General features: G+C 32.0%; 1 protein-coding gene across 3 annotated transcripts in view; it reads right to left on the minus strand.

Annotated features, from left to right (window-relative positions):
• Positions 1-26,599, minus strand: part of LOC113399192 (semaphorin-1A) — a 344,932-nt gene that overhangs the window by 14,572 nt on the left and 303,761 nt on the right. For all 3 annotated transcript variants that reach the window (XM_026638284.2, XM_064217670.1, XM_026638271.2), the window contains exon 4: positions 2,684-2,792. In XM_026638284.2, coding sequence (XP_026494069.1) covers positions 2,684-2,792 — 109 coding nt within the window. The remainder of the gene's footprint in view (positions 1-2,683; positions 2,793-26,599) is intronic.

Here is a 26,599-nt window from a genome sequence, read left to right on the forward strand (position 1 = left end):
GTGCTGTTTAACAATTTCTTGTTTTAAATTGACATTATAATAGGCAGAGTCACTTTGTGATATATCCAAATATATTTCAATTTGTCATGTATCTAAAAAGAAGATTTAAATATTTTTTTTTATAATTAAAATCTGTTTTAAGAGACTAGAGATGAAATCTAAAGTAACTATCGGTTGTACCGATGAGAATCGGCGAGAGACTCTGTATTTACACTTTGCCAATTAAAAATCATTAGTAGTTTATTAAATACAATTAAATTTGAAATTATTATATCTGCTGCAATATTGTATCAAATTATTATTTATTTGTATATAGAAACATAAATACAGGGATAATAAATAAACATCGTCCTCAGGGAAATGCAAATATGAAGATATGTTTTTATTAATTCCGTAACTAGTTCGGAGTCGACCGTATCGAATTTCACACTCAAGTGTCAGTCGTTTCGCAAACATTGGACCGCCATTAAACGCATCCGCAATTCCAAATTACGTTGTTAATGCCTACGTTGGAAGCGATTTATGGCGATTCATACACCATGGATAGCTTCTGGAACTGCGGTTAACTTATTGTACTTTTTATATGACAGGAACAGTCAATGTAACGGATATGTTTTATATTTATTTTCCGTTTATATCGGTAATTACAGACTTTCATCAATTTTTTTTTAAACTGAGTTTAATCAACGGGTTTGATACAAAGGACTGCTTCTACCAGATCAAATTAGTAGCATGCGTCTTAAGTTTTAAAAAAACTTTTCCTACGAGAAATTATTTTGTTCTCGATGTTCGACGATTAATAGAATTCAAAATGATTAATAAATGTATGAGAGAACTTTCCAAAATAGAATAAGACTTTTAAAGATTCTCATTTGGAAATTGGAATATTTAGTGCTAGAATATATTACGACGGCGCGGCGTGTTTCATTTAAAAGCCTTATTTAGCAATTTATTCAGAGTTTATATTCACGTAATCTTGTAGTTTATAAATTACGTTGAACTAGATTTTTTCAGTAAACTAATTTCGGCCTTACTTATAATTAAACCTCGTTTAGCGGTGTTCAGTTAAACTAAAGATACTCTAAAGAATAAAACAGCATTGCTTAAATATTCAACCCCAAAGCAACACTTGGAGATAAAGCCATTAGATTTCACTTTTAATTATAACTTTTTTTATAGTATTGTTTGACGGAAGTCCTAATGGATCACGTAGTGGTTACAACTGCCCTAAAAACAATGGACTGTGAGAAATATTAACCATTCCTTACATACATATATACATACAACCAATTCGACACCAGCCTTGGGAACTAAGATGTCATGTCCCTTGTGCCTGTAGTTACAGTGGTTTACTCACCCTTCAAACCGTAACCCAACAATACTAAGTATTGCTGTTTGGCGAAAGAATATCTATTGGGTAGCAGGTATTACCTGCTACATCCTGTAACTATACCAAAAATTCCTAATGTTATGTATAAACTCTCAGTGAGTAAAGTTCAATGATTAAACCGAAATTTAAATTCAATTACTATAAACTAGAATACCTTATTTCAATTTAGCAAAGTTTAGAAAATTGCATTCGTGTATTCTAAACAGTTTATTTTAAATACAGAATGCATTTAAATTAAATTCGGGTTGGAAACGTCTCCAGACGAAGCACGTCTGGCAACTGACGACTCGCAACTGAGGCATGAATATCCGAACGAGCCACCAACAGCCTAATCTACTTGCAGATGAACGTGAGATGTCGACAAGGAACATATACGACCCAGGAACTGTATTTAACTTAATTTGTCGTACAAACACTGTTTTTTTAAACCTTCGATCGAATGTAAAATAAAATAAAATAAAATGTATATATTTTTGTTCAATGAGGTTTTCATATAAAACTCTTTCGTTGAAACTTGCGTATTGTATAAATTCCAGACCACATAATAACCTTACCTGAAATAAAATGTTCAGGTATTCAAACGTGCAGCGAACGAAATTTCGCTCGATTGGCATTTTAATTTGCCGGTATTCGGTAGATGTTCACAAAGTACGGGCCCATTTCATATGCTAGTGCTAGCCCAATTCAATTACCCTCCAAGGTAACAGTGGTATTGAATAAGGTGAAGTTATTGTTCTATTGTATTAAAATATCTGAATAGTTTACTTAACGTGTGGGCGACGGTGTAATTGTTTAAGCATGTGTGTGTGAAGCGATTTTTACATAATTTATTGTAAGCGTTTATGAGAGTAATTATTTAATGTTGAATATTTTATAACCATTATTCTGGTACATTATTTAAGGTTTCGGTGAAAGAATTATTATCGTTTCTGTTTAAATAAAGTTTAATAGCATTATTTAATGTATTTTATAAGTTTTTAATTTTACTTTTAAAATTTTTTGTGTCCCTACAATTTTCGTTTCGTTTAATTTCGATCGGCTTATTGCGAATTGCGAAATTATATAACATCAACATATATAATTTATTCCAATTGGTATTATTATTATTATTTTAACGTTTTACTATTCTTGATTTTTCATCTTTGTATTGATAGTCATCGATTCTGCACCGCAGAGTAACATTAGATTGAATTACGCAAGGGTTTCATTCATCTTTTCGAAACCATGATAACTCTTTTCTTCAGGACAATTTTGATGTTTCTATATTTTATTAGTTAATCTCTAATGACTTACCTCATCTTTTCCTTTGACGACACACATTTGTACGTCATTTTCGGATGAATACCACACCAGTCTTCTCTGTTCTGTTAAATCTGTCAAACTGAGATTGTAGACGACATTTCTGTAACAAAGAAAAACATCATATTAGTTAATTTAATCCATTTTTTTAAATAGTCTGGCAAATGCGCTGTCTGCTCATCACCATGGTATTGTAGTAAATATTAAATACGCTTTATATCCCTAATGCTCCCTATACTTTGGGAATCACTCGTCCCTCAATCAACTACAATCAACCCGAAAGACTTCTGCTAGTTTGTTTAAAATTAAGAAAACATAATGATTTAGTTATGTGGTAAGATTCAGGCAAGTTTATAATTCATTAAATTTTGAGAGCGTGTCTGCGTTGTAGCGTAATTGCGAAAGTCGCACCCCTTAATTAAGATATTTGGGATGAAATTTCATAAAGAAATTACTGTGAACTTTAGCAATTATAACACGCTAGATGGCCGGTGTGACTTACCTACATAATGTTTTTGAGATTCAACAGACAAAGTTGGGCGTGTCTGAAATTTGAATTGATAGCACGGTTCAACTGGCGTCGATTGACAAGTTACAATCGCTGTTTGATTGTTTTATTGTTATGTATTATGAAGCTAATCCTTTTTAATTAACGTTTCGAAATAATTTTGTATAATGTTTTGATAAGTAATTGTTAATTTCCTTCAACTATACATTTTTCTCACCTCTTCAGTAACTACTTTAATTTTGAAAGAAATACTGCGAAAAATTGTATATATATGTATATTATTTAAGTTTGTATTATGTTTTTTGTATCATATTGAGATTAAATTGAATTTAAAGCTACTTCAGTAGGAAACATTTTTATTTTATTGTTTCTTGATAAGATTTTTTTTAAGGTTTTAAATATGGTAAATAAGTGGTACACTACACCACTCGCGTTTTAGGGGTTATCCCGTCCGTGGGGCATAAAAAAGTAGCTTATGTCCTTCCTTGGAATTTAAGCTTGATTTAAATCACATTAAATTCAGTTCAGTGGTTTGGCTGTGAAAAAGCAACAGACAGACAGAGTTAATTTCGCATTTATAATATTAGTGAACTACCATTAGAGCTGTGCAGACCCTTCCGAGTTAATACTTACCGATTTTATTCCACCGCCAAACACTGATACTTTGTATTTCTGTTTGATGCTTATGTAATTACAGACACAAGGGACATAAGTAACATACTCTGGATCCACTATTAGACAAAGACCTCCTTTCTTCTTAAGTAGTCTTGATCTACGCTACTCCAAAGCGAATTGGCGGATGAATATTTTACTAAATGGTACATTGTTTAGTTTTGTTTGAGTTATAATTAGAAAAGATTTTGGAAAGTTGGTTGAAGTGGTCTCAAATAGACCACGTATGTTACATATAATTACATATTTAATGTACTCCTATGTACAGTAATGGAATTTACTCGAACCATTACTTGAACGAATTAGATACATAATTGTAAATGCGGTCTAAAACAATTATTATTATAAATTTATTTAAGCTCCAACTGTTTTTGAGGTCATCGTTCGTAAGTTTATGAATATGTACTTTAATTATATTCTACGAAAACTTTGATTTCCCAAAAACAAATATACAATATTAAAGTGCGCTTCTGAATCGTCATTTATTATAATAATAATAATAATAATAAATAAATATTGGACATCACATGCATTACTCTGACCCCAATGTAAGTAGCTAAAGCACTTGTGTTATGGAAAATCAGAAGTAACGACGGTACCACAAACACCCAGACCCGAGACAACAAAGAAAACTAATGAACTTTTTCTACATCGACTCGGTCGGGAATCGAACCCGAGACCTCGGAGTAGCGTACCCATGAAAACCGGGACTAATGTATATTTAACCGCGAAAAACCAGCAATAAACTCAGCAGTTGCTTGTATTTGACAACTAAATTACACGGGTAGTAATAAATTATTATAATTATTATCATATTAAACTTCATTAACCAATCACGTGATCTTGTGATGCGTTTGCAAAATGGCAGTCAGAACAAAAGATATATTTAAGAGTATTTTATGAGAAGAATTTTTCGTAATAACTAATTACAGTATTTTTAAATTAATTTAATTCTCTTTTGATGAGGAGATACTGCTACAATTTATATTATAATTTGAAATCCTCCCCTTCATTTAATATTGCTAGCACTGGATGACATAGGAATTTTTCTCATGAGCATTTTACCGTTGAAAAATTCTGTCAATACGATGATTCTTGCTCATTCTTGCACATGCTTCATTTTGCTCTGTAGTTACGTTCATGGTTCATAGTACATTGGAATAATGCATAACCTTCAGCGAGGGCTCACTATAAAAGAAGCAAAGTGCCTGTAATTTGGCAAGAATATGGGGGAGCAAATTTGTGGGTTTCGGACCCTATCTATATTTTATACGCAAACTGTTTTTTGTTCCCTTAACGAACTGGGATGAGCCAATCAATTTACCCGTATACTGACAATAGCTAATAATCCCATTACATGAAGAGAAGTACCGTAACAAGATTTCAGAAGATCAACGTCGATCAAATTTACCAATATCGCTTCTTTCATTAAGACTCGTGTTGTGTTATAATGTAAACAATAGATCATTACATTACGTTCCATAAATATATTTGTCAAAAGCTTTCGAATAAGGTAAAATAATAAGAATTTTTATGCTATTCAATAATAAAGGTTAGGTAAAACAAAATAAATGTCTTAGCATTGATGCTAATTTGATCGGAAAATGTTTTCGTTTTAGGTATAATAGCGTTTTTATAAACATATTTTCATACTTCTTAATTATCGTATTATCTGTAGTGGAAATAGTTTTGTCTTAACTGTCCTGAGCAGATTCGGAAATTAGCATTCGCTAAGATATGATTTTTTGAAATTCCAATTTTAAATTTTAACTTTGTGTTAATTTTAAACGTAAGATGTTAGAAATAATAACTACTTTTCATTTATAGTGTCTAAAAATTAGAGAAAAATGTTATATCTTCATATATATAGGCAATATTCATTATTAAATATCTCTTGCTGAGATTATGCTATTTCATAATTTATCGCCGTAATATATTCGAGACTGAAACAATTTATAAATTATGTTATATTTAGGACAGCAGGGCTTGTTCAAGAAACTACACAAAGGCTGTCCTCTATCAATTATTCGCTTCAGTGATTCCCGCCAAAAGCCCGCGGCCATCTTGGGCCGTTTGAATCAGCGCCATCTATTATTCGGTATTCGCTCATGTTTTTTGTTGCCGAGACATTCTCTAGTCACAGTTCTCTGATTGATGATTCAAGTTACAATTACTTTCGCGTCTCCATTGGGACTTCTTCGTGTGGTTTTATTGCTTCTTTAATAAAACATTATATTACTAGATATTTTGGGAATAAAAAACTGACTTTAATTTAAGAATGTTCGTCAAATATTTTGATTACTACGTTGAAACTTTTCAAATGTTAAGAATTACTTTCTTGACAAGTATTTATATTTAAACTTTTTTGGGCACGTAAAGGAGAATGTCGTATCAAGACAAAGCTAGTTGAAATTTTTATAACTTTTACGAAAAGAAGATTAAAAGTTTACACGATATGGTAATTGGATGAAAAAGTTAAAATTCAATACGTTGCTCGTTTTTGTTATAAAAATGATTTTCTCATATGAATTCGCATCTGCCAATCAGTCTGTCTCATCAATAAACATGACTGGCACGGACCCAATGATCGAATCGAAATCGAAACATCAAACACGATGGGGCTTTTAAAACGAGATTTACATATTAAATAATATTATTGGTTAATCCACAGTTCGTATTTGCGTGTGTCGACGATACGATGTATTTAGTTTATTGAGCAGTGACACTTGTGGCTATATAATTAAAACGTATCATTAGTTTTAGAATTATACCAAAACGTTTGCAATGTGAACATTGCGTACGTATTGGTACGTTTTCAATACAACATTTTCGCTCTTATGTTCTATTCATTGAGTTCTCATGATTTAAAACTTATAATAAATATATATTACAAATAGGCAATAATGTCAGTAAATAAAAATATTTATTAATAATAATAAAACGAAGTATAAGATAGATTTATTTAAATAAAACAAAAATTATTACAAAACTTATTTTTAATTTAAAACATAAGGTAATTTTTTTTTGAATAAAAACAATAAATCATCATTTTTTATATACCTTTAATATCAACAACAAAAAAAGTTACTTAATTAATATTCATACAATCAAGCGGTTGTTTTAAATTAAATCAGTATTAGAGTTAAATAAAACGAAAAACAAACTAAATGAATTAGCTCACGTCGTCACGCCATGTCCGTACTTCGTGTTAAATTTTTCTGAAAAGGATATATCGGCCTTAAGGGATTACTGGCGCATAAAGTGCACACAGGAATAAAACAACGGAGGGAGATACAACAGTATTGTCGTCGGAAGAATAAATTATTAGCGTAGCCGGCTAACAATGTGACTTTATCTTAGCAACAAAAATCCCCCTTCGATCTGATGTTTTCATTTGTAATCAGTACAAAACTACCGCAGCTCCACCACCCCCGGGTACAATACGGTAAAAAGCGAATGTCTAATCTGAGGCCATTCATTTCGGCTAATTCTCGACGGGAGTCAGTAAAACAGAGGTATTTATAAATTAATCTCTTGTTTATTTTCGGACTAATTTGAATATTATTTTCTAGGTATTTGTCGTTGTTTAAATTTTAATATTCAGTAATCTGTGTTCGGTAATATCGATTTAAATACGCTTTTGTAATTTATAAATATCAAATTATAATATTATATGAAATTCAAAAGTTATAAAAATGTGTATAAGATTTGTGATTTTTTGATGCATGACGAAAATATCGTATTAATATTTCCGCTGTAGCTTATCAGTAACAAAATGGTAAGAACGTTTTTAGAAAAATTCGAGTGTATAAAAGATAGAACTTCACTTTAGTAGAATAAAGTTGGAAAGGAGTCCATATTTTAATGTCTTGAAATATATCGTCTAGTTTTATAAATTACTTTTAGACTGATTTATATATTTTCTTCCGAATTGTACTTGTTTGAACGGAGACGGTCTAGGAATATGAATTTCAGCGCTAACCGGCGAATTCCAGCTGATGCAATTTGTTTGCATGTACTCGACACTGTTTCGATATTGGAAAACTTTACGACGTTCAGTTTAGAACAATATCAATACGACATTCGGGCACGTGTACTATATTATATATATATCTAGATGTGTTTACTTTCCGCTGGAATTCACTGCGTCCGATTTGATTTGGCGCACCGATACCTTTGAACTGAGCGGTTTGATTTTTTTTCTCAAGATATAAAATAGTACAGAAATGTTCTTTCAAAGTTCGGGTTGCAATGTAATAGGGGAATTTGTTGATGGTATATTACTTACTAAATTTTGATTTAATTAATAACTTGTATATGAATTTGGTTTGGGACTTGGGCTGGGTTTTGATGACTTTAAATTTGACAAATTTAACAGCTGTTAATATTTCAATGGAAAAAGTTAATTTTAAAATCAGTCAGTTTACAAGCATTCAAAATTATGCACATTATATTTTAATTTCTAATTCGTGGAGAAAAAATATGTTTGATATGATTACCATTTCTAACAACTTAGACTAGCTTACTACTTGTAAGCTTGAAAAGTAAATACGTAGAAATTCTAGACACAAAAGAATTCGGTTTCAGTGTTTGTCAAGTGATAATAATTTACGTATAAAGTTATCACACTCGTCATACGTTTTTACGGACTTTAAAGAGGTGTCGACTTCATCGAGGCGTCACGTCGGAGTTATAAGCGTAAGTTTTCGATGTTTGTCATCAGCATTTGACTGTCAAATGGGCACTCACGTGAGATGCTGGTGCTTGATATACGGCAGCCATCTTGTGAACGTTTTTACATGGCGGCGGCGTCAATATTGGAAAAGTTCTGGCGCTCAACCGGCCGAGATAGCACTTCACATGCTGCAGAGATTTATTGCAATTGTTTCTAAGCAACATTTATCACTCATTCCCTCGATTTATGACTTCTTTTAGAATTATATTGGCGCGACCAAACTTCTCTTCATCTCTATTTAATTCCCATAATAATACAAGTTTTATCGACTCGAAAAAGCAGAATACGCGATATTTGCTACGAAAATCATTTACAAATTGTCTAAAAATATTTGCATTGATTTCGAACGAAATGTTAAAATAAATACGGATGTGAATAAGTGCACTGTTTGTTGTTTATTTTAAACAATAACATTAATATCCGGAGTTTTAGTTTGATAACTGTCAAATACGAATGAAATATTTACAAAATTTGTGTTTGAAAATTGGTCGGAATGGGAAAATAAAACTTGACTCATTGGAGCATTCACTCAGCGTTTTATTTACCTAACGAACTGAAACGAATACCAAATAACGTTACCGATTGACTTGTGCAAAAATTCAATGTTTGCGTGTCAATAGTAGGTACATGCGTAATACTATGTGCATATAGATATAAATATATTGTGTTTACCGTACGCAATTTATTTTTTAATGCGACGTTGTTATCGTTGATATTATTTAAATATCAATAGTTTATTCATCATTATTTTGAATCACTGAAAACATTTTAATATTTAAATTTCCTCGCGAGTAACTAATCATTGTTTTTACACCTCTTATGAATTACGATTATTTAAAGAATGTATTCTTAATACGTGCCTATAAAATTATAAGATCCTTTTAAAGAATGCGATAAGTTTAACGCTAAAATTAGTAAACTAAAAAATAGTTCGTTGTTTTACGAAATTTAAATACGTTCCGTTTTTATTTTTTATTTTAATGTTCTCCAAAATAATATCTTACGTTATCTAAAAGGAAAAGTTCAGCATACATATGTTCAAACAATAGAAATTCTTAGCGATTTAATTAAAATCCTACAAAATACCAAGTAGCACGCTATTGTTGTCACTCTGACGTTGCCTTGATTTATGACACTACAATGAGAAGGGTTGTTGGAATATAAATTGATGATGGGATTTTTGTCGAGGAGTCATATAAAAGTAGCAGAAACATTAATCTGGTTTTGAAAGTTGAAACGAAATACAGCAATATATTATATGATCCTTGAAAATAAATCGTGAAAAAGATTAATTTTATTAAATAAAATTAGTGATAAATTTGAGCATTCATTTTTTAAACTCACAATCACAGATATTATATTATATTTCTTAAAGGAGGTACGTAAGAAATATAAACCATCCATTACTAGGTATTGCTGATCGGCGGTAGAATATGTAATAAGTGGGCAACAGCTACCCAGACGTTATTTACTTGATGGTAGGGCTTTGTGCCCTGTCTGGGTAGGTACCACCCACACGTCAGATATTCTACCCCTAAACAATAGTACCTAATTAGTATTGTTGTATTCCGGCTTGAAAGATGAGTGAGCCAGTGTAACTACAGGCACATGCGACATAACATCTTAGTTACCAAGGTTAGTGGCGCAATGGCGATGTAAGGAATGGTTAATATTTTTTACAGCGCCATTGTTTATGGGAGGTGGTGATCACTCACTTCAGGTGGCTCATGTGCACGTCCGCCAACCTATGCCATAAAAAAGACGGTAGCCCGCTCATTCATTTTTAAATAGTTTATTTTGTAAACAGGCAACATTTATTTAGAATAATACTCATATTACTATTATTCCCAACAACTGAATGTTGAACTCGTGTTAGAGGCCGAGATTGATTCGGCAACATTTCACTTTACCTGCTAGATTGCCATTAAGATAATATTTAATTTATTATTACATTACACTTTTAATAAGCCATTATTTCTTAAATCATTTCTTTACGTATATCCAACGAAATGACGGCCTAGATTACTTCTTATCGAAAGTGAATCGTAAGAATTTCCCTAAGTCTCCTTATCTCGACTCAACCCCTCTATTTGCAAATATAATATATGCCTCACTGTCTATACTATAAACTTATATACGTTGTATAATATATTGTCTTATTTCGAGGGTAGGTAAAAATTCACCACTTGATGGTGGTTATCACTGCCAGTATACATTCATATTGTAAGAAATACTAATCAGTCAGGGTATCACCAATACGCAACCAACCTTTTTTTTTCTCGCTGGAAAAACTACCAACCTAAGGAACTAGGATGTTATGTCCCTTGTGCCTGTAGCTACATTGGCTAATCACCCTTAAAACCGGAACTTAACCATATATTTCTGTTTGGCGGCATAATATGTGACCGTGCAATAAATGTACATATTAATTATTCATATTTTAAATTAAGAACGCGTTATAATAAGCAATACGCATACATTAGGAAAAAATTGCATTTTAAGTAGTGTATTCCTTCCATGCCTTATAACACAGAAATATGTATGTATATAATTTTTCTAAGCGTAAATAATTCGTATGGAAGAAGAATTAGGTCAGAGAATTCGCATGGGAATTAAGATGTCATGTCCCTTGTACCATAGACTCGCAGAAGTCAGGAATACAAAGTAGGTAGTGCTGTTTTGCGGTAGAATATTTGAATAGTTAGGAGGTACCCACTTGTAACTTATCATCAACATCAACATCAAAATACGACCATCAACATTATTACTAAATAACAAAAAATAATATTATGACATATAGGCGCGTTCATGACATATTTTATTGTATTAGAATCTTATTTATTGTTATAATTATGATAATGGCATTCGCGGGGTAGGTCTGTGATTATGCAATTACAGTATTATGTAAGTATAACCTAGCATGACATAAACCAAAACTTGCGTGACTCGGTATAACTAAAATGTAAAAGCTTTAAATGGAATACGGATCAGTTTTACGTAAACCGAAACGTAATTACCATAGTCAAAAATATTACTTAATTTAAATAAATAATTATATTTTTTAAGTACTTTCGAGGTCGAATTATTCATTAAAATTGTTAATCAAGATTGTAGATCTTTTAAATTAAAACCTTTATCATATAAAAAATAAATAAAATTCGTTTTTTTATTTTTAAAGTATAGAAGAATAGGCAAAGACAAAATTGTTCAGTACATTTTTCTTCATTCTTTGTCATCCCATTTTATTTTCATATCAGTTGCTATTGACAACCTTTAGAGTCAACAATAAAAACAATATAGAAATAAGAGTAGAAAAAAAATGTTCGTAACTTGCAAAGTTATGTTTTCATTGGAACTTAATTCACCACACTTCTCCAATGCGTGGTGATGGATACTTGTTTTCTTCATACGGATCATGAGATGATTTATATACACAAATCAAGCACATAAAAACTCTGGTCCTTCCCGAGTTTGATCCCACAATCTTTGGTTAAGATGAATGCATTAATACACTGTTTATTTTTCATGAATAAATATATTTTTTATTAAGTTAGTATTGTCGTTACTCGAACTGAGTTTAAGAATTACATTGTATTCAAAAAGAGAATAATACTTTTTGTGTGATAGATTTATACAGGGCTATTGGTAATTCGACGTATTCCCGTTAGTAGGTGATAGGGGTGACTATTTGCGATAATTTTAACCCCCATATGCATAATGCAAAAGTGAACCATTTTTGGGTTATCGCGTTTTTTAGATTTTTCAAAATAAGTCAAAAATGCAACTTCAAAAATTTATTTTAAAAAAAGTATCAATTAAAATCTATTTTTTTCTTCTGATTTATAAAAACGATTAAACACTGGATATTTTTCAATATTCAAACAATAATTGTCGGTCCAAATTTAAAATTGCGAGACGGAAAACGATATTTTTTCAATATTTTGTTTTTATTTTTTTCCCTCAAATATGCCTGAAAAACAAAAAAAAACATTATTAAACTTGTTCTGCAGATTATTTTAAAAACATAATCGTTTACTTAGCTTTCTGAAAATGTATAAAAACCAGGAATTTATTTCAAAGCAACTGAAATAAAATGATCAGAAAGGACGCTGGTGTAAATTCGTATTGTACGAATTCGGTCATGTTCGAATATTGAAAAATATCCAGTGTTTAATCGTTTTTATAAATCAGAAGAAAAAAGTAGATTTTAATCGAAACTTTTTTTTAAATAAATTTTTGAAGTTGCAATTTTGACTTATTTTGAAAAAATCTAAAAAACATGATAACTTAAAAATGGTTCACTTTTGCATTATGCATATGGGGGTTCAAATTATCGCAAATAGTCACTACTATCACCTCCTAACGGGAATACGTCGAATTACCAATAACCCTGTATATATATTTTCTAGTAAATATTTACTAAAAACAAACCAAACCTTTTGAAACGAGAAACCCGTTCCAAGCCAGTGATTTATTATTCATGCGTTGTAAAACGAAATTTAGTAAAATTCCCCCAGGTTAAAACAAATAATTGTTTAATATATATTTGCTGTCCATACGGGCGCTTGTGAAAGGCGGTAATAATATCTGAGCGAGAGGCAAATAGTGCCGCCATTAGCAATTTGAGTATAAATTCGCTCTCGAAGGCGCGCCCCCCACGTAGATTATTTTTAAATGAAATACACTCAACAAATATAATCTAATTATTATTTTTTCGCTGTTTTTACTCTTAGTCGTCCCACGCACATTAATACATCTTATAAGTACTAGCGTCACTCACTCATTCCAATGCACGCAGATAATATTAAAATGAGCGCGCCTTTGTGAGTGAACAGATCAAATACTCTACCGTGTGCATAAAATAATTAAACTAAAGCAAATTACGATTATTCATTGCATATATTATTGGAATTTTATATTCTAACTTGGCTCTATTCTATTGTTGTTAAAGTTGTTTTGAATATTTTCTAGCTAGTAAACATACACTTTACAATTATTGACGCTTATATTTAATGTACAGAGTTACTTTAAACATTGGTATCATAGATGGCGCTAGTAGTATTACCAATGACAATTGGTTCGCCATCTTGTAATAATTTGGATGATTAGTTAAACCATGCTGTATTATTTTTTCGATTGTAAAATCTATGATGAGAGAAAGAGAGAAATCGAAGTTTATATAAAAACCCACAAATCTTTATAAAAAAAAACCATTTGACATGGTTTCATTTATCTTTATATATGTGTATGTTTTTTTATGAACTTACTTTATATTTATATTGAAATATAAAATTTGTTTCGTAATAGTTAAAATGATTAAAGCAAACTTTCATGGGTTCAAAAGTACTGAACTAGATTTACAGGAATATTATCGCGGAAAACATAAAACAAAGGTCCGTAACAACTGGGAGAAAGTGGCGTCCGTACACTTAATAAGTTAGAGATCTATTTTCCTCTAAACTACTTTATTTGTTTGGGCCACAACAAATACGCAGTTCACAAAGTTTCCTGGGCACCTGAAATTGCATCTACGCTGTGTTGTTTAATCAAAAGAGAGTTGAGAGATTACTAATGGTGCTCTTTACACGCGCTTCGTCTACTAGTCGGACTAATGACATTAATTTTAGTTTAGTTTAACTTGATTTATTTAAAAGTTAGCTCAAAAATGTAAGATATTAGCGAGCTGTTACTGTTGCCTTGACCAAAGACTCTTATTAAGGTAGTAGTAGAAAGTATGGCGGAGGAGGTGAATTTGGTGAATCCGCTGCTCTACTGCGGGTACACCCGACAGTTTTATTGCGACTCATGTAAGGTTTCCAAAGACGTCCAATGATTTGATTTGGCTATGATTATATAAACTCACTTGATGTGGATTGCTTGACTTTGACAGATCTATGTCTTCAATCTTCTTAACAATTGCAGCTAGTTGATACTTTGGACACAAAAGTTTTGGTCAAAGACCTTTTGGATAATTTTTGTACAAACTGGAGATCAACAGTTGCAATGATAATGACGATGACTTCCCTTGATTAATTTCAATCACGGCGAACAGTCTTAAAGAGATTAGGCAACTGCACACGGGATAATACAAGCATGTGCGTAAACACAGGTCCACTCTGTACGCTGACTGTTATAATCCAACCGTAATAGGACGACTATTTCGACACGAGAGAATGAATTCAGGAGGTAGACCAAGAGTTTTTAATGTTTTCGTGGCAAGGGAACGTCAAATGGCAAATTTCTAAGCTCCAGGCCGCTACTGAGATTTTTTTGACCAAAAAATCATTGGTTTGAAATATTATACGCATTGATTTATTTTAGTTACAGTTAATGGACTTTCTTTCAGGTATCCAGTTAATATGCAATCATTATACCGAAGTCATTAAAATACAACTATTTATTTTCGCGTGATGCGTGCACAGTCAGACTGTATTTTGTTCTCTGTGTCAATAGTAATTTAATAATTATATATATATCATGAATATCTGTAATTGACGAAGGGTTATCATCGAAGCTGTGATTGACAGTTATCGCAGCTTCGATCTATGGCATGACTGCCATAGACATTGGCTCCGTAAGAAATATTAACCATTCCTTACATCGCTAATGGGCCACCAAACTTAGCTAGTAAAATGCTACCCACGGGCCTGTAGTTACACTGGCTCAGTCACCCTTTTAACCAGGACAAAATTTCGTATGTAAAATAATTAATTAATAAAAGTTACAAAGTGTACCTAACCAGAAGAGCTTCCACAAAGCCCTATCACCAAGGACAATACAGGTATTTGGGTTATACGTATTTCCGGTGATTTGATATTGTTTTTCCTAAAAGTTGTTCTGTGTAAAACGTTTATTTTAATTGCTTTTCAAATAATAATGATTTAATTAATTTTATGGCGTTTGATTGAAATCTTTACCCCTGTTTTCCTGTAGGCCGTTATAGTAAGTTTTATTAAATTGTTAATATTGCGTTTGTGATTGTTGTTATACAAGACAATTGTTATAAAAATTAAAGCTGGCTATACACATGGCTAAATTTAACACACTTACAATCAGACAGTAGAGCGGTAGTTACGGCAGTATTGACGACTACGTTCGTTGAGCTGTTGTATCTTTCATGCAAATTATTTTTTTTCTTAATTCAATTAGTGTGCTTAATTTAGTCAGGTGTATAGCCAGCGTAATGATTATAAGGGCTGTGTTAGATGTAGTTCAGTTTATCTTTATATATTATAAATTGAAGTTGCGTCAAACAAAGTCGGCTATCTACACAAACTATCTGAGGAATATAGTCGTGGATATTGTGGGCGGTACAAAGACCAATGCTATCTGTTAAGTTAGCCAGTAAGCCAGATGTCTGAATTGCACTAACGTTATATTTAGTTGAGGATAACTAGTCGACAATGGCTTCTATTTATATATTGTTAAATAATAGTTTTATATTAGCTTAAGCAGTAGTTAAGTTTAGATGTTAATATAATATGTACATTTACAATGATACAGAGATAACGTTCTATAATTGGTAGGATTGAATTGACATTAAGTTGGTAATAGTACAAGTAATTGTCTTGCTTTTTGATAGCCTGTAAAGTTGTAAAGGAATTTCCGCAATGATTGTGATTATTCGGTTCTTTGGTCAATATTTTTTCAGTTGCAGAACATAGTTGAGAAGTGGGCAGTGCGTAATGCTTTAGTGTTTCGATTTTCTTTCCTGTTCTGTCCGATTGCTGTTTCATCAGAATATGGTAAAGTAGAGTAGTACGTAAATATATTCCACCTAAGTAAAAGGAATACTGTTTAGGTGAAAATTTGGAGTTTATTCCATCAGCTAATTCGGATAATATTGGTAGAATTTCATCCGACAAAAAAAAATTTCCTCGCCCGATTTTTCTCTTATTATGTTTCTCTGGGCTTGAATCTGAGGTATTTGGTTATACCCATGTGTTTTATCGATTTGGCCATTTCAGTTGAATTTTTATACATTTATTTACAAATAACAAGCACAGCAAAGGAGACGGCGTTAATTTAAGTACGCCGCATCCGATGGGGTGAGCAAATGAACAGAAATCAGAGCAGAGAGGCCCAGGGGAGCACTCGGGTCTAGCCGAGCTCTTGATGGATGCGATGATTACCTTAATTTCTTTTTTGCCACGGAGTCGAGTCGAGTGTTCAAAAGATCCAAAGACCTACGCGGATTGATGGAATGTTTGGTTTTTCGTGTTTGACTTACATCGTCATGAATGTAGGTTACGATATACTTGTGTATTAATCCAAGTATTTGTTATTTCTCAACGTAATCGTGATCTGATCATATACTAATAAAGTATGATAACAAAATTATGTGTTGCCACATATTATTTATTATTATATAGTTTAGTCATTATGTTTATTCTATAAATACTAGAAACTCTAATGTCACAGTAATTTATGCCGTGGGTCTTAGCTGAAGGTTACTAGGTCAAATCAGGACGTGGGTGGTGGTTAAAGAAAATTTACGAGGAAATGTTGTTATGTTAGAAATTTTACGTTTTGTTACTTACTAAAGTTTATCGATATATGAGCTGTATATGTACATACGTCTGTCTTAAAAATAATCTATATACTACTAATAAAGTAGAAATGCATATTTATGACTAAATTTATATGTAAATAGTAACAAAAAATATAGTTTGTTGATGTTGTAATATGTTGTATGTATGATCTAAAAATACTCTATAACATAGTGCCTCGCGTCCGCCATATTAGATTTGTGACGTCATCAACGTGAATTAAAAACTGTGACGAGGTTCGTACATGAAATAGTTTTTGAAACGATGCTGATAAACTATCTAGATAAAAAAATAAAAAATGCGTTACGGGATCTATACTCAAAAACCGAATGAATCAAATAATATGAAAATATTTGTAACAGCTCCACAGAATTTATAATTTATTACGATTTAATTAATGATGATATAATGATAAATTATTTAAGATTTATAAAATGAAGCCGAGGTGGGCCAGTGGTTAGACCGCTTGCATCTCAACCGATGATTGCAGGTTCAAACCCAGGCAAGCACCACTGCATTCATATGCTTAATTTGTGTTTATAATATATCTCGTGTTCGGCGCTAAGAAAAAATAGTGAGGAAACCTGCTTGTGTCTGGTTTCAATGAAATTTTACATGTGTAACTAACCTAACCTAACCAACCTGCATTGGAGCAGGGTGGTCGAATAAGCTCCAAAAACTTCTAAACAAAGGGAGAGGAGGCCTTAGTCCAGCAGTAGGAAATTAACAGGTTGTTTCTTACTCTTTTTAACTAACAAACAGATGTATGTTCATATCTCATAATCCATTAATCTCCACACGACCCCGAGAAATTTAGATGAGAAACAAAATTTCGTATGTAAAATAATTAATTAATAAAAGTTACAAAGTTGATAAAGTTACGAAGGGGTGGCTTAATCGGAAGTTTTGCGCAAACATGATAAGCGCTTTCGCTTATCAAAATTCTTAACTTAAAAATTATTCAGCCCACAGCATACTGTACACTGTAATCTGAATTTTTCGTTACATATTTGTGTACGTCTAATGATGGAACTGCTCTTCGTAATTCGGGGCTTTGCATTATGTTTGTCTAAGGAGGTAATGATTAAAAAAGTTAAATGTCGGTCTAAAATATTTACTATTGGCTTTTATTTACAATGTTACATTTAGATTAATAAAAAAAACACGACTGCCCTGAATAATTGAATGAATTTATACATAACAAGTGTCACTTGGGATCGTGTAATGATTCTTATACATCAAAATCTGTTCAGGATATCAAAAAAGAAATTCTCGTACATTTTTTCCTTTTTTTGGGCTCCGGGCTTGGTCATGTACTTAACTCCTGTTTAAAAATATTTAAAAGATCTTAATAAGGTCGAGATAAATCGATGATTTAAGGCATATACAGAGTATTTATTTTTATTTTCATGCGAGATATTATATAAATTTAAATGGAAACAATCAAAGTAGCTTCCTATTTAATTGTACCACTAGGTGGTAGGACTTTTTACAACCTTAGGTAGGTATCACCTATTCATCACCTGTTCTACCGCCAAACAGCAATACTTAGTATCGTTGTGTTCCGGTTTGAAGGGAGAGTGAGCCAGTATAGCCTGTAATGGCTTTACAAGGGACATAGATCTTAGTTCCCAAGGACAGTCCAGCCAAAGTATGACACAAAAAATGATATATATGCTGTAATGTGAAGATTCAAACATGCTTACAAGGGTTTATTGATACAGGGTACATTGTTTTTAGGTGAATTTATAAGTCATGATACGGTTCCTTATTAAAATGACATAACGCTTTGTTTTAAACTAATGGCACATTTAGATATTATCTGTGCACACAGCTGGTACGGCGGTCGAAACGTTAATTTACTTAAAAGGGCACAAAAGGCTCACACCCTGTATGCCGGAATAATATTACAGGGACGCGGGTCAAATAAAGGTTAAAATCCACTTAACATAGCGCGATGAATCGTTTTCGTTTTATTTACCTGTATCGCATGTGGTTTTTGAATTCTCATTAAACTAGTATAGTAGAGAAAGAATAAAATATAAAATTAAAAGTGTATATTAATTTATTAAGCCGAAGGCAATAAGGCGAGTTTTTCACTTGAGGCTTCGTTTGGAAACGTATGAGTAGCCATCATAAGGTTAGATTAGAAAAAGTGCATTCGACAATTGAGGTGAAGTGATTCCGGATTCTGCTTTTGTCTAAATGAAATACATAAATTATTAATCACGTGCTTAATTTAATTCAAATCTATTTCATTCATACATTACTTCGTATCAAATTTTATTAATCTAACTTAGACAGACGAGTGTTACTTTCACATTTCTAATGTTTTTTTACGATTCATATTGTCAACTAGCTTCAATGATTTAAATTAATTAAAAAAAAAGTCGATTTCGTATCATGTATCCTGTTTGAATGACATCACATAACATACATTTATGTACTTCGTTCTTTATTAAATGTAACAAAAGGAAGCAAAAAACACTATAACAGGTGATTGTTCTATATTATTGTCAACATATATTTCAATTATTCAATCGAACTTTATAAATAAGTTGATGATGGTAACGTTTATTTAATAATTCCATTTATTAGCAGCGATTTGTTTATCATGCGAGATATTTGTTACCCTTTGTTAAATAATGCAATCATTTACTATATATATATATATATATATATATATATATATACATACACAATATAATTGTTGTTGAGTTATATTAAGTACTAACTATAAAGCATGCGTTACAATGGCTTTTCATTTCTTAATTGTAATTGATACAACTCGCGTGGCTATTATACGATTGTGGCACTACGCCAGAAACCTTCACGGAACTGCCGACGATAACTGTACAAAGTTCAACTCAATGGAACGAACGATGCGTAAACGCATACGCATAGAATACGAACAGAAGTTTATTTTATATATTGTAATTATTATGTAATTTTTTAAGGAGACATAGGGATTTAAAGATTAAGACATATTTTTAAAGAGACATTTTTTAAAGAGACATAGAGCATAGGCTTTATGTTTTCGTTACATTAATAAATTAATTATTTAGTAATTATAAGGAGGATGATGATTATGTTTTTTAATTGTAACACCCGAAATGATTTGTTGGATACTCAGGTTTTTCCAATCTTGAAACAAATCCCAATTGAAAAATCCATTAATACATACATTTAGGACATTTCAATCGACAAAGATATTTTTTTCTTTGATTACCAAAAAAAAAACTAGTGTAATATTTGTTGTCCTATTTTGTAGGTGGACAACAATCCGATTTTAACACGTAGGCGAAGCTAAGGAAATTAACCGTGGGCCATAAAACATGCAGATTAACATATGATAGTATCATGATACGTGGTATAAGTTATGTTGCGGATTATTTTGAAGTTACATTATTATAACTTCTTGGAAAACATTTGTGAAATTTGAAATTCTAGTAATATCGTCTCGTAATAATAATTAAAACCACTCTAAAACAACATTATTACTTAGCATGACATTATATATTTATACAATTACCTTTGGTTTTCTTTAGACGCATTTGGGTAGGTAGGTGAGTGGGTATATTCTAACGCCAAACAGTAATACTCAGTATTGTTATGCTTCGGTTTTTGAAGGGTGAGTGAGTCAGTGCTACTATAGGCACAACGGACATAACATCTTTGTATTCATTGAATTGTGCTCACTAACGCGAATTACTTTGAGTGGTGGTGACCACTTACTATCAATCATATGAACCGTATGCCTGACATCCAATGTATTTCATAAAATTATTTGATACATATGTAAAAGTATTATCCTTTATTACTTTTTAACATAAAAGTAAAAAAAAAAAAACAAAACTAAAAAATGCTCGCTAAGAACAAAAGATTTAATAAAAACCACAAAACCGCCCGAAGGGATTGAATATTATCTTCTATATAAAGAAAATCAATAGCATATTTTCGGAGTCAGCCGAGTTCGGCGCCGTCTCGTTAAAACAATGCGACCCCAGCTCTAAAGAAGTTCAAGGTGAGAGTACATTTTTTAGGCTAAAGACAGACGATGAAAACGGGTCGACAGCCGACACTGATTCTTATAACAACCTCTTTGCGCTCTATAGTATATCCCGAGTTCTAGTTATGCGAATTTCATAGCGGGGCGTAACCATGTCATGTAAATCTGATTTGGAAAGAAATGCAAAGTTTGCAGGAACGGATGAATATTTCAAATTAAAACTCGACTCCGCGCTCATTGTGAGAAATATTGTCCAATTTGTCACACACTCGAGTTTTCTTTATGAACTCGTTTGTGGTAGCTATTTTGTGCATTCGGTAACGTATGTCTTTCTCTCTAAATAATAGATGCAATTTACTTGTTTAATTATCGTGTAACTAACTTGTGCTACTAGAGCTTTATGCTAGCCTGGTAGTTACGACTCATTCATCAGTTATTCGACCGTTAAATAGCAATACTTTTTGCATTGCTACGTTTGGATTTGAATGGTGTCTGTGTGTATGTAATTTTGTATAGTGTCAATGTATATGGGAGAGGCGGAAAATTCCCGACTTCCTCGCCAATAAAAGTAAATAAACCGATTTATGGAGGACTGCGTAATCTCAAAAAATCTAAAGATGTCAATAATAGTTTTGTAATTACTGTAAAATTTGACTCCTTCTTTGGTTTTGTTAGCCGATATGACGCAGAACGCGTGCATCTTAACCTACGCTTGCGGGTTCAAGCCCAAGCAAGCATCACTGAATTTTCATGTGCTCAATTAGTGTTTATAATTCAGCTCGTGCTCAGCGGTGAAGGAAAACATCGTGAGGAAACCTACATCTGTCTAATTTCAGCGAAATTCTGCCACATATGTATCCACCAACCCGCATTGGAGCAGCGTGATGGAATATGCTTCGAACCTTCTTCTCAAAGGGAGAGGAGGCCTTAGCCCAGCAGTGGGAAATTTAAAGGGCCGTTAATGATTTTCATTGTTAATGTTGGTTTAGTGGCAAGACAAATGGTCGCAGATCCTGAGGTCCTGGACTAAAACCCTAGGTCGGGCCGTTAAAATGTTACTGGATTTTTCTATCGACACATTTTAGCAATAGAAAGAAAGAATTGAAGTCCATAGTCTGAAAGTTGGAAGTCTGTACACTCCCGTGCTTAGGAAGGAACGTCAAGCCGTTGTACCTGCGCCTGAGCTCGCCGTTCGTGTCGGATTACCGTCCCATCGGATTATAAGAATAAGGGAAAAGCGAGTGCACCTGTGTTTGCCCACACACTTGTGCACTATAGTATGTCCTGCGTAGATGACTAATCTTTCTTGAGATTGCCGCCGTGGCCACAATCGGTCAGGATGACATTATCAATACCGAAATTGCGTTTAAAATATCTGCATTTTTTGAGTTTGCAACTAACTACATGCAATTTTTATTTGTTGTTGTGATTTGTTTTTAATGAATTTAATATACACTTCGAGAAAATTAGTCTAAAGAGTTTTTTATAAATACTAAAAGAAAAAAATATAGATTAATGTTTAAGCTGGCGGCATATCTGCTGACAACGCATTGGAAAGTCATATTAGGCTAATATTAAGCCATAAAAAAATGTATGTTTAAATCAAAAAAAGCTTTAAAAGTAGGCGAGGAGAAATGGTTCCCTTTTCTATATTGTCAGTGCAACTATTTTCATTTAACATTATGTAATATATATTTAAATGCAAACTTTTATTATTTGAATAATATCAAATTAGAGTTGAAATTTAAACAAATTAAATTTCGTTTAAGGTATAAATTTATATTCAAAGAAATGTACTAATGCCTTCCGAAAGAGGACACAGGCATAACAGTCAGTAAATATTTATTTTCGTTATTTTGAGTAAACAAGCTATGATACCGTGATAACGTGACATGTCTTAAGTGATGCGATAGAAAATATCGATAAAACCTAATTTATTTGTATACCAGTTTGTAATATAACAGGATGCTTATAATTACAAGATATAGTTATATACTTTGAATATTGTACTAATTAAAATTAGAAATATAAGAAAAAAAAATATTACCATGAGAAAAAGTAAAGTTATCCGGTGCCTAACAACTACTTTTTATAATCTGTTATCTTGAAAGTGAACGAGTTTTAATTAAAGAAATATTTTTCTCTGTAGGAATAAACGTTAACATAGAAGTTATAGCCAATTATATAATAAAACAATTATTACTAACACTAAATCAATTCGATTAATAAATTAAATCAATTATTTATCGAGTTAAAGCGTATTGCGATATATTATCGACATCCCTTTACGCAGCACTAAAAACATGGCGTCTATAGGCCGTCGGGCGAGGGGTGCTTTAAGTTTTCCTCCAAACACCAGCCAAAAATCTTTACAAATGCAAGCGAGAGGAAATGATCCGACATAGCACGCGTTTGAAAGAGAAGGATATATTGCATTCGACTTAGCTCCGCGGTCGCGGTTGATACAAGAGGTTCCATACTTCATCCGGTATGGTTAAAAGTACCCTAACTTAGCTACGAATTCAAGTGGAGTTGCAAAAACAAATAAGTATCTCGTCTGAATGTAATGTTGCCTTTATAAATAAAGAGGTGTTGCTGTGCATATATTTAAAGCTAGAACATATACTTTGATAAAACTTTCAGTCACCGTTTAGTGGTTTTATTTGCTTTCTTTGCAAGACTTAAAAGTGAATTAAATTACCTTTTAAAAATACTAACTCACTTATAAACCTTGTTTAGCGCGTGTCTAGTTAAACATTGATTTCTCTCTTTCGTTCACCGTTGACTTTACATTCGAAATAAGAAGAGAGCAATGTTACACTAATTCCCGAACCAATATTAAAAGTAAGGCTATAAGTGATCAGTTTGAAATCGTTTTATAAATACTTTTACCTATAATGTGTATTGCATGACGTTTTGTTTGTGATCTCATTCGTGAGGACGTGCGACAATTGTTGATTATTTCACTATCAACTTTTTGACCGAAGAACATTTGTATTGAATCAGATTCAAGTCAGTATGAATTTTCGTCAATGTTCAAATATTAAATATTGGACAACATCACATACCTTACTCTGATGTAAATACCCCATGTAAAGACCCAATGTAAATAGCTAAAGCATTTGTGTTATGGTAAATCAGACGCAACACGGTACCACAAACACCCAGATCCAAGACAACATAGAAAACTAATGAACTTTTTCTACATCGACTCGGCCGGGAATCGAACCCGGGACCTCGGAGTGGCGTACCCATGAAAATCGGTGTACACACTACCCGACCACGGAGGTCGTCAAATAATAATAATTTAGATATCTATAGCGCAGTATATTTTTATATTTAATGAATAATATAATAATTATATTTGTATATAAATTAAAGTGAGAAGTGCCGTTTCTTGGTTTCATTTAATTATCTTTAATAATATTATAAAGGCGAAAAATTGTATGTGGATGTTTGTTATTCTTTCACGCAAAAAATACTAAATGTATTTTAATATTTTTTTTTAATAATATAGCTTATACATCAAAATAACACGAAGGTTATCACTTATAAAGATATTGTTTGAATAATATCCGACAAACACTTAAAACGCGAGCGAAGCCGTGAGCGGAAATAGTAGGATGTAAATACGGGTCAAGGGATACTCACTGTCATAATCTCATGGAATGACAAATCCTAAACTCTCGGAAATCATTCGGGAATAGGATCAATGATTTGAATAGTTTTCCGAAGAACGGGAGTGAAAACATTGCCATCTATTTTGAATTTATTGATGAAAAAATCAAATAAATTGTCGTTGGCCTAATCCGGGGTTTGAACCCAGGAACTCCAGACCTGAAGTCTTATGAGTTAGCCTCTCCACCAGTTTTATAAATCGCATTGGACGGGTATCCGATTATGTAATAAATTTGCTATTGCTTTTTTATACATAGTCTAATATTAAATTCTTAAAATATCATGAAATATCAATTCAATTTGTGGATAGTTAAATAGACTCGAGTAAGTGGTTATTGATTTTCATAAATAGGATGTACATTTAATTCTAAGTACCTCTTATACGAGAGTGTATGAGTTCCTACTGGTACTCGTCGGTTTATTCCGCATTTCAGAACAGAAGGTGATAGTTGGTAGTTTTGTTTCAATTCGCTTGATTGTATTTTAATTGTTCATTTATTTTTTTATTTTTATTCATGAATAATGTAATTGTAAAAAGGCATAAAAACCATATTTTTTTTTTTGATTAATTTTAAATTTAAATTTGGATTGATAGATTATGATACTTCAGGCTCAAGAGACATGATAGTCAACGAGGTTAGTGGCACATTGTCAATGCCTACAATATTTGGACGTTTAATGTTTAGAGTGGTAATATATGGGTGATGGTGATCGTTTTCTATTACCAGGCTCATAACTATTTTAAATAATAATAATGGAAATAAAAACAAACTTATTTTTGTAAAATATACTAAGAGTGCTTAAATTATGTAGATATTTTCTAACTGAGATCATATCATTTTCGATGGCTCACATCAATTAATTTGGAACCAATATTATGTACGTATTATATTGTTATAACGTATTATATTGATTGTAAAAGAAAGTGTGATATATGATTTATTTAGATCTCGAACTAAAGTAAGATGAACAGTAAATACGGCACGTAAGAAAAGCAAAAAGATTCATTTAATTGAATCCCCTAGGAGAGTTTGTCGAAAAAAATCTTATAAATGAACGTCGAGAAAATGAAATAAAGAGAGGATCGGATTAAATTGATATCTGAACAATGTGTTTAATGAATAATTTTAGTTAAATACACATTACACCATGACAAATAAAAATTTAACATAGTTCAATACACACACTTTCCAACACATCACATCATGACAAATAAAAATTTAACATAGTTCAATACCGCAATTAAGATGATAGCATTTGACATACAACTGACTATGTTAAACGCCTGTCTATACCAACGCAAAATTCATACATTCAAATCATAACAATCCACGAAGAAAAAGGTATATAATATACAAATGGTATGATACCCTCCTCGTCAGATTTGAGAATCTTCGTTTAAATTTGTTTTTTCTTGTTTTCCACGTGAATTAATTCTTAATTTGCTACTGATATTCCACTGCCTTTGATGTAAACGTTTTAGAAAACCTAACGTATTTAGATTTTTCAATTAATTCATATCTAGTTCAAGTCATAGTCATCAAGTCTAGTTAAAAATTCAAAACGGTCGTCAGGGTAAATATGAAGTATTATAATGGTTATTGAAAGATTTTTTAATAAAAGAACACCAAATATTAATTACGGCATCATTCGTTTTTTTTTTTAAATTATAGTTATAAAAATATAGCAAAGATCTACAAGAGGTTATAGTTTACGTGCTACGCTTACAAAAGTAGTGTAGTGTAGGAGTAGAGAGTGG

Source organism: Vanessa tameamea, chromosome 18 (assembly GCF_037043105.1).
Source record: "Vanessa tameamea isolate UH-Manoa-2023 chromosome 18, ilVanTame1 primary haplotype, whole genome shotgun sequence".
Lineage (NCBI taxonomy): Eukaryota > Metazoa > Arthropoda > Insecta > Lepidoptera > Nymphalidae > Vanessa > Vanessa tameamea.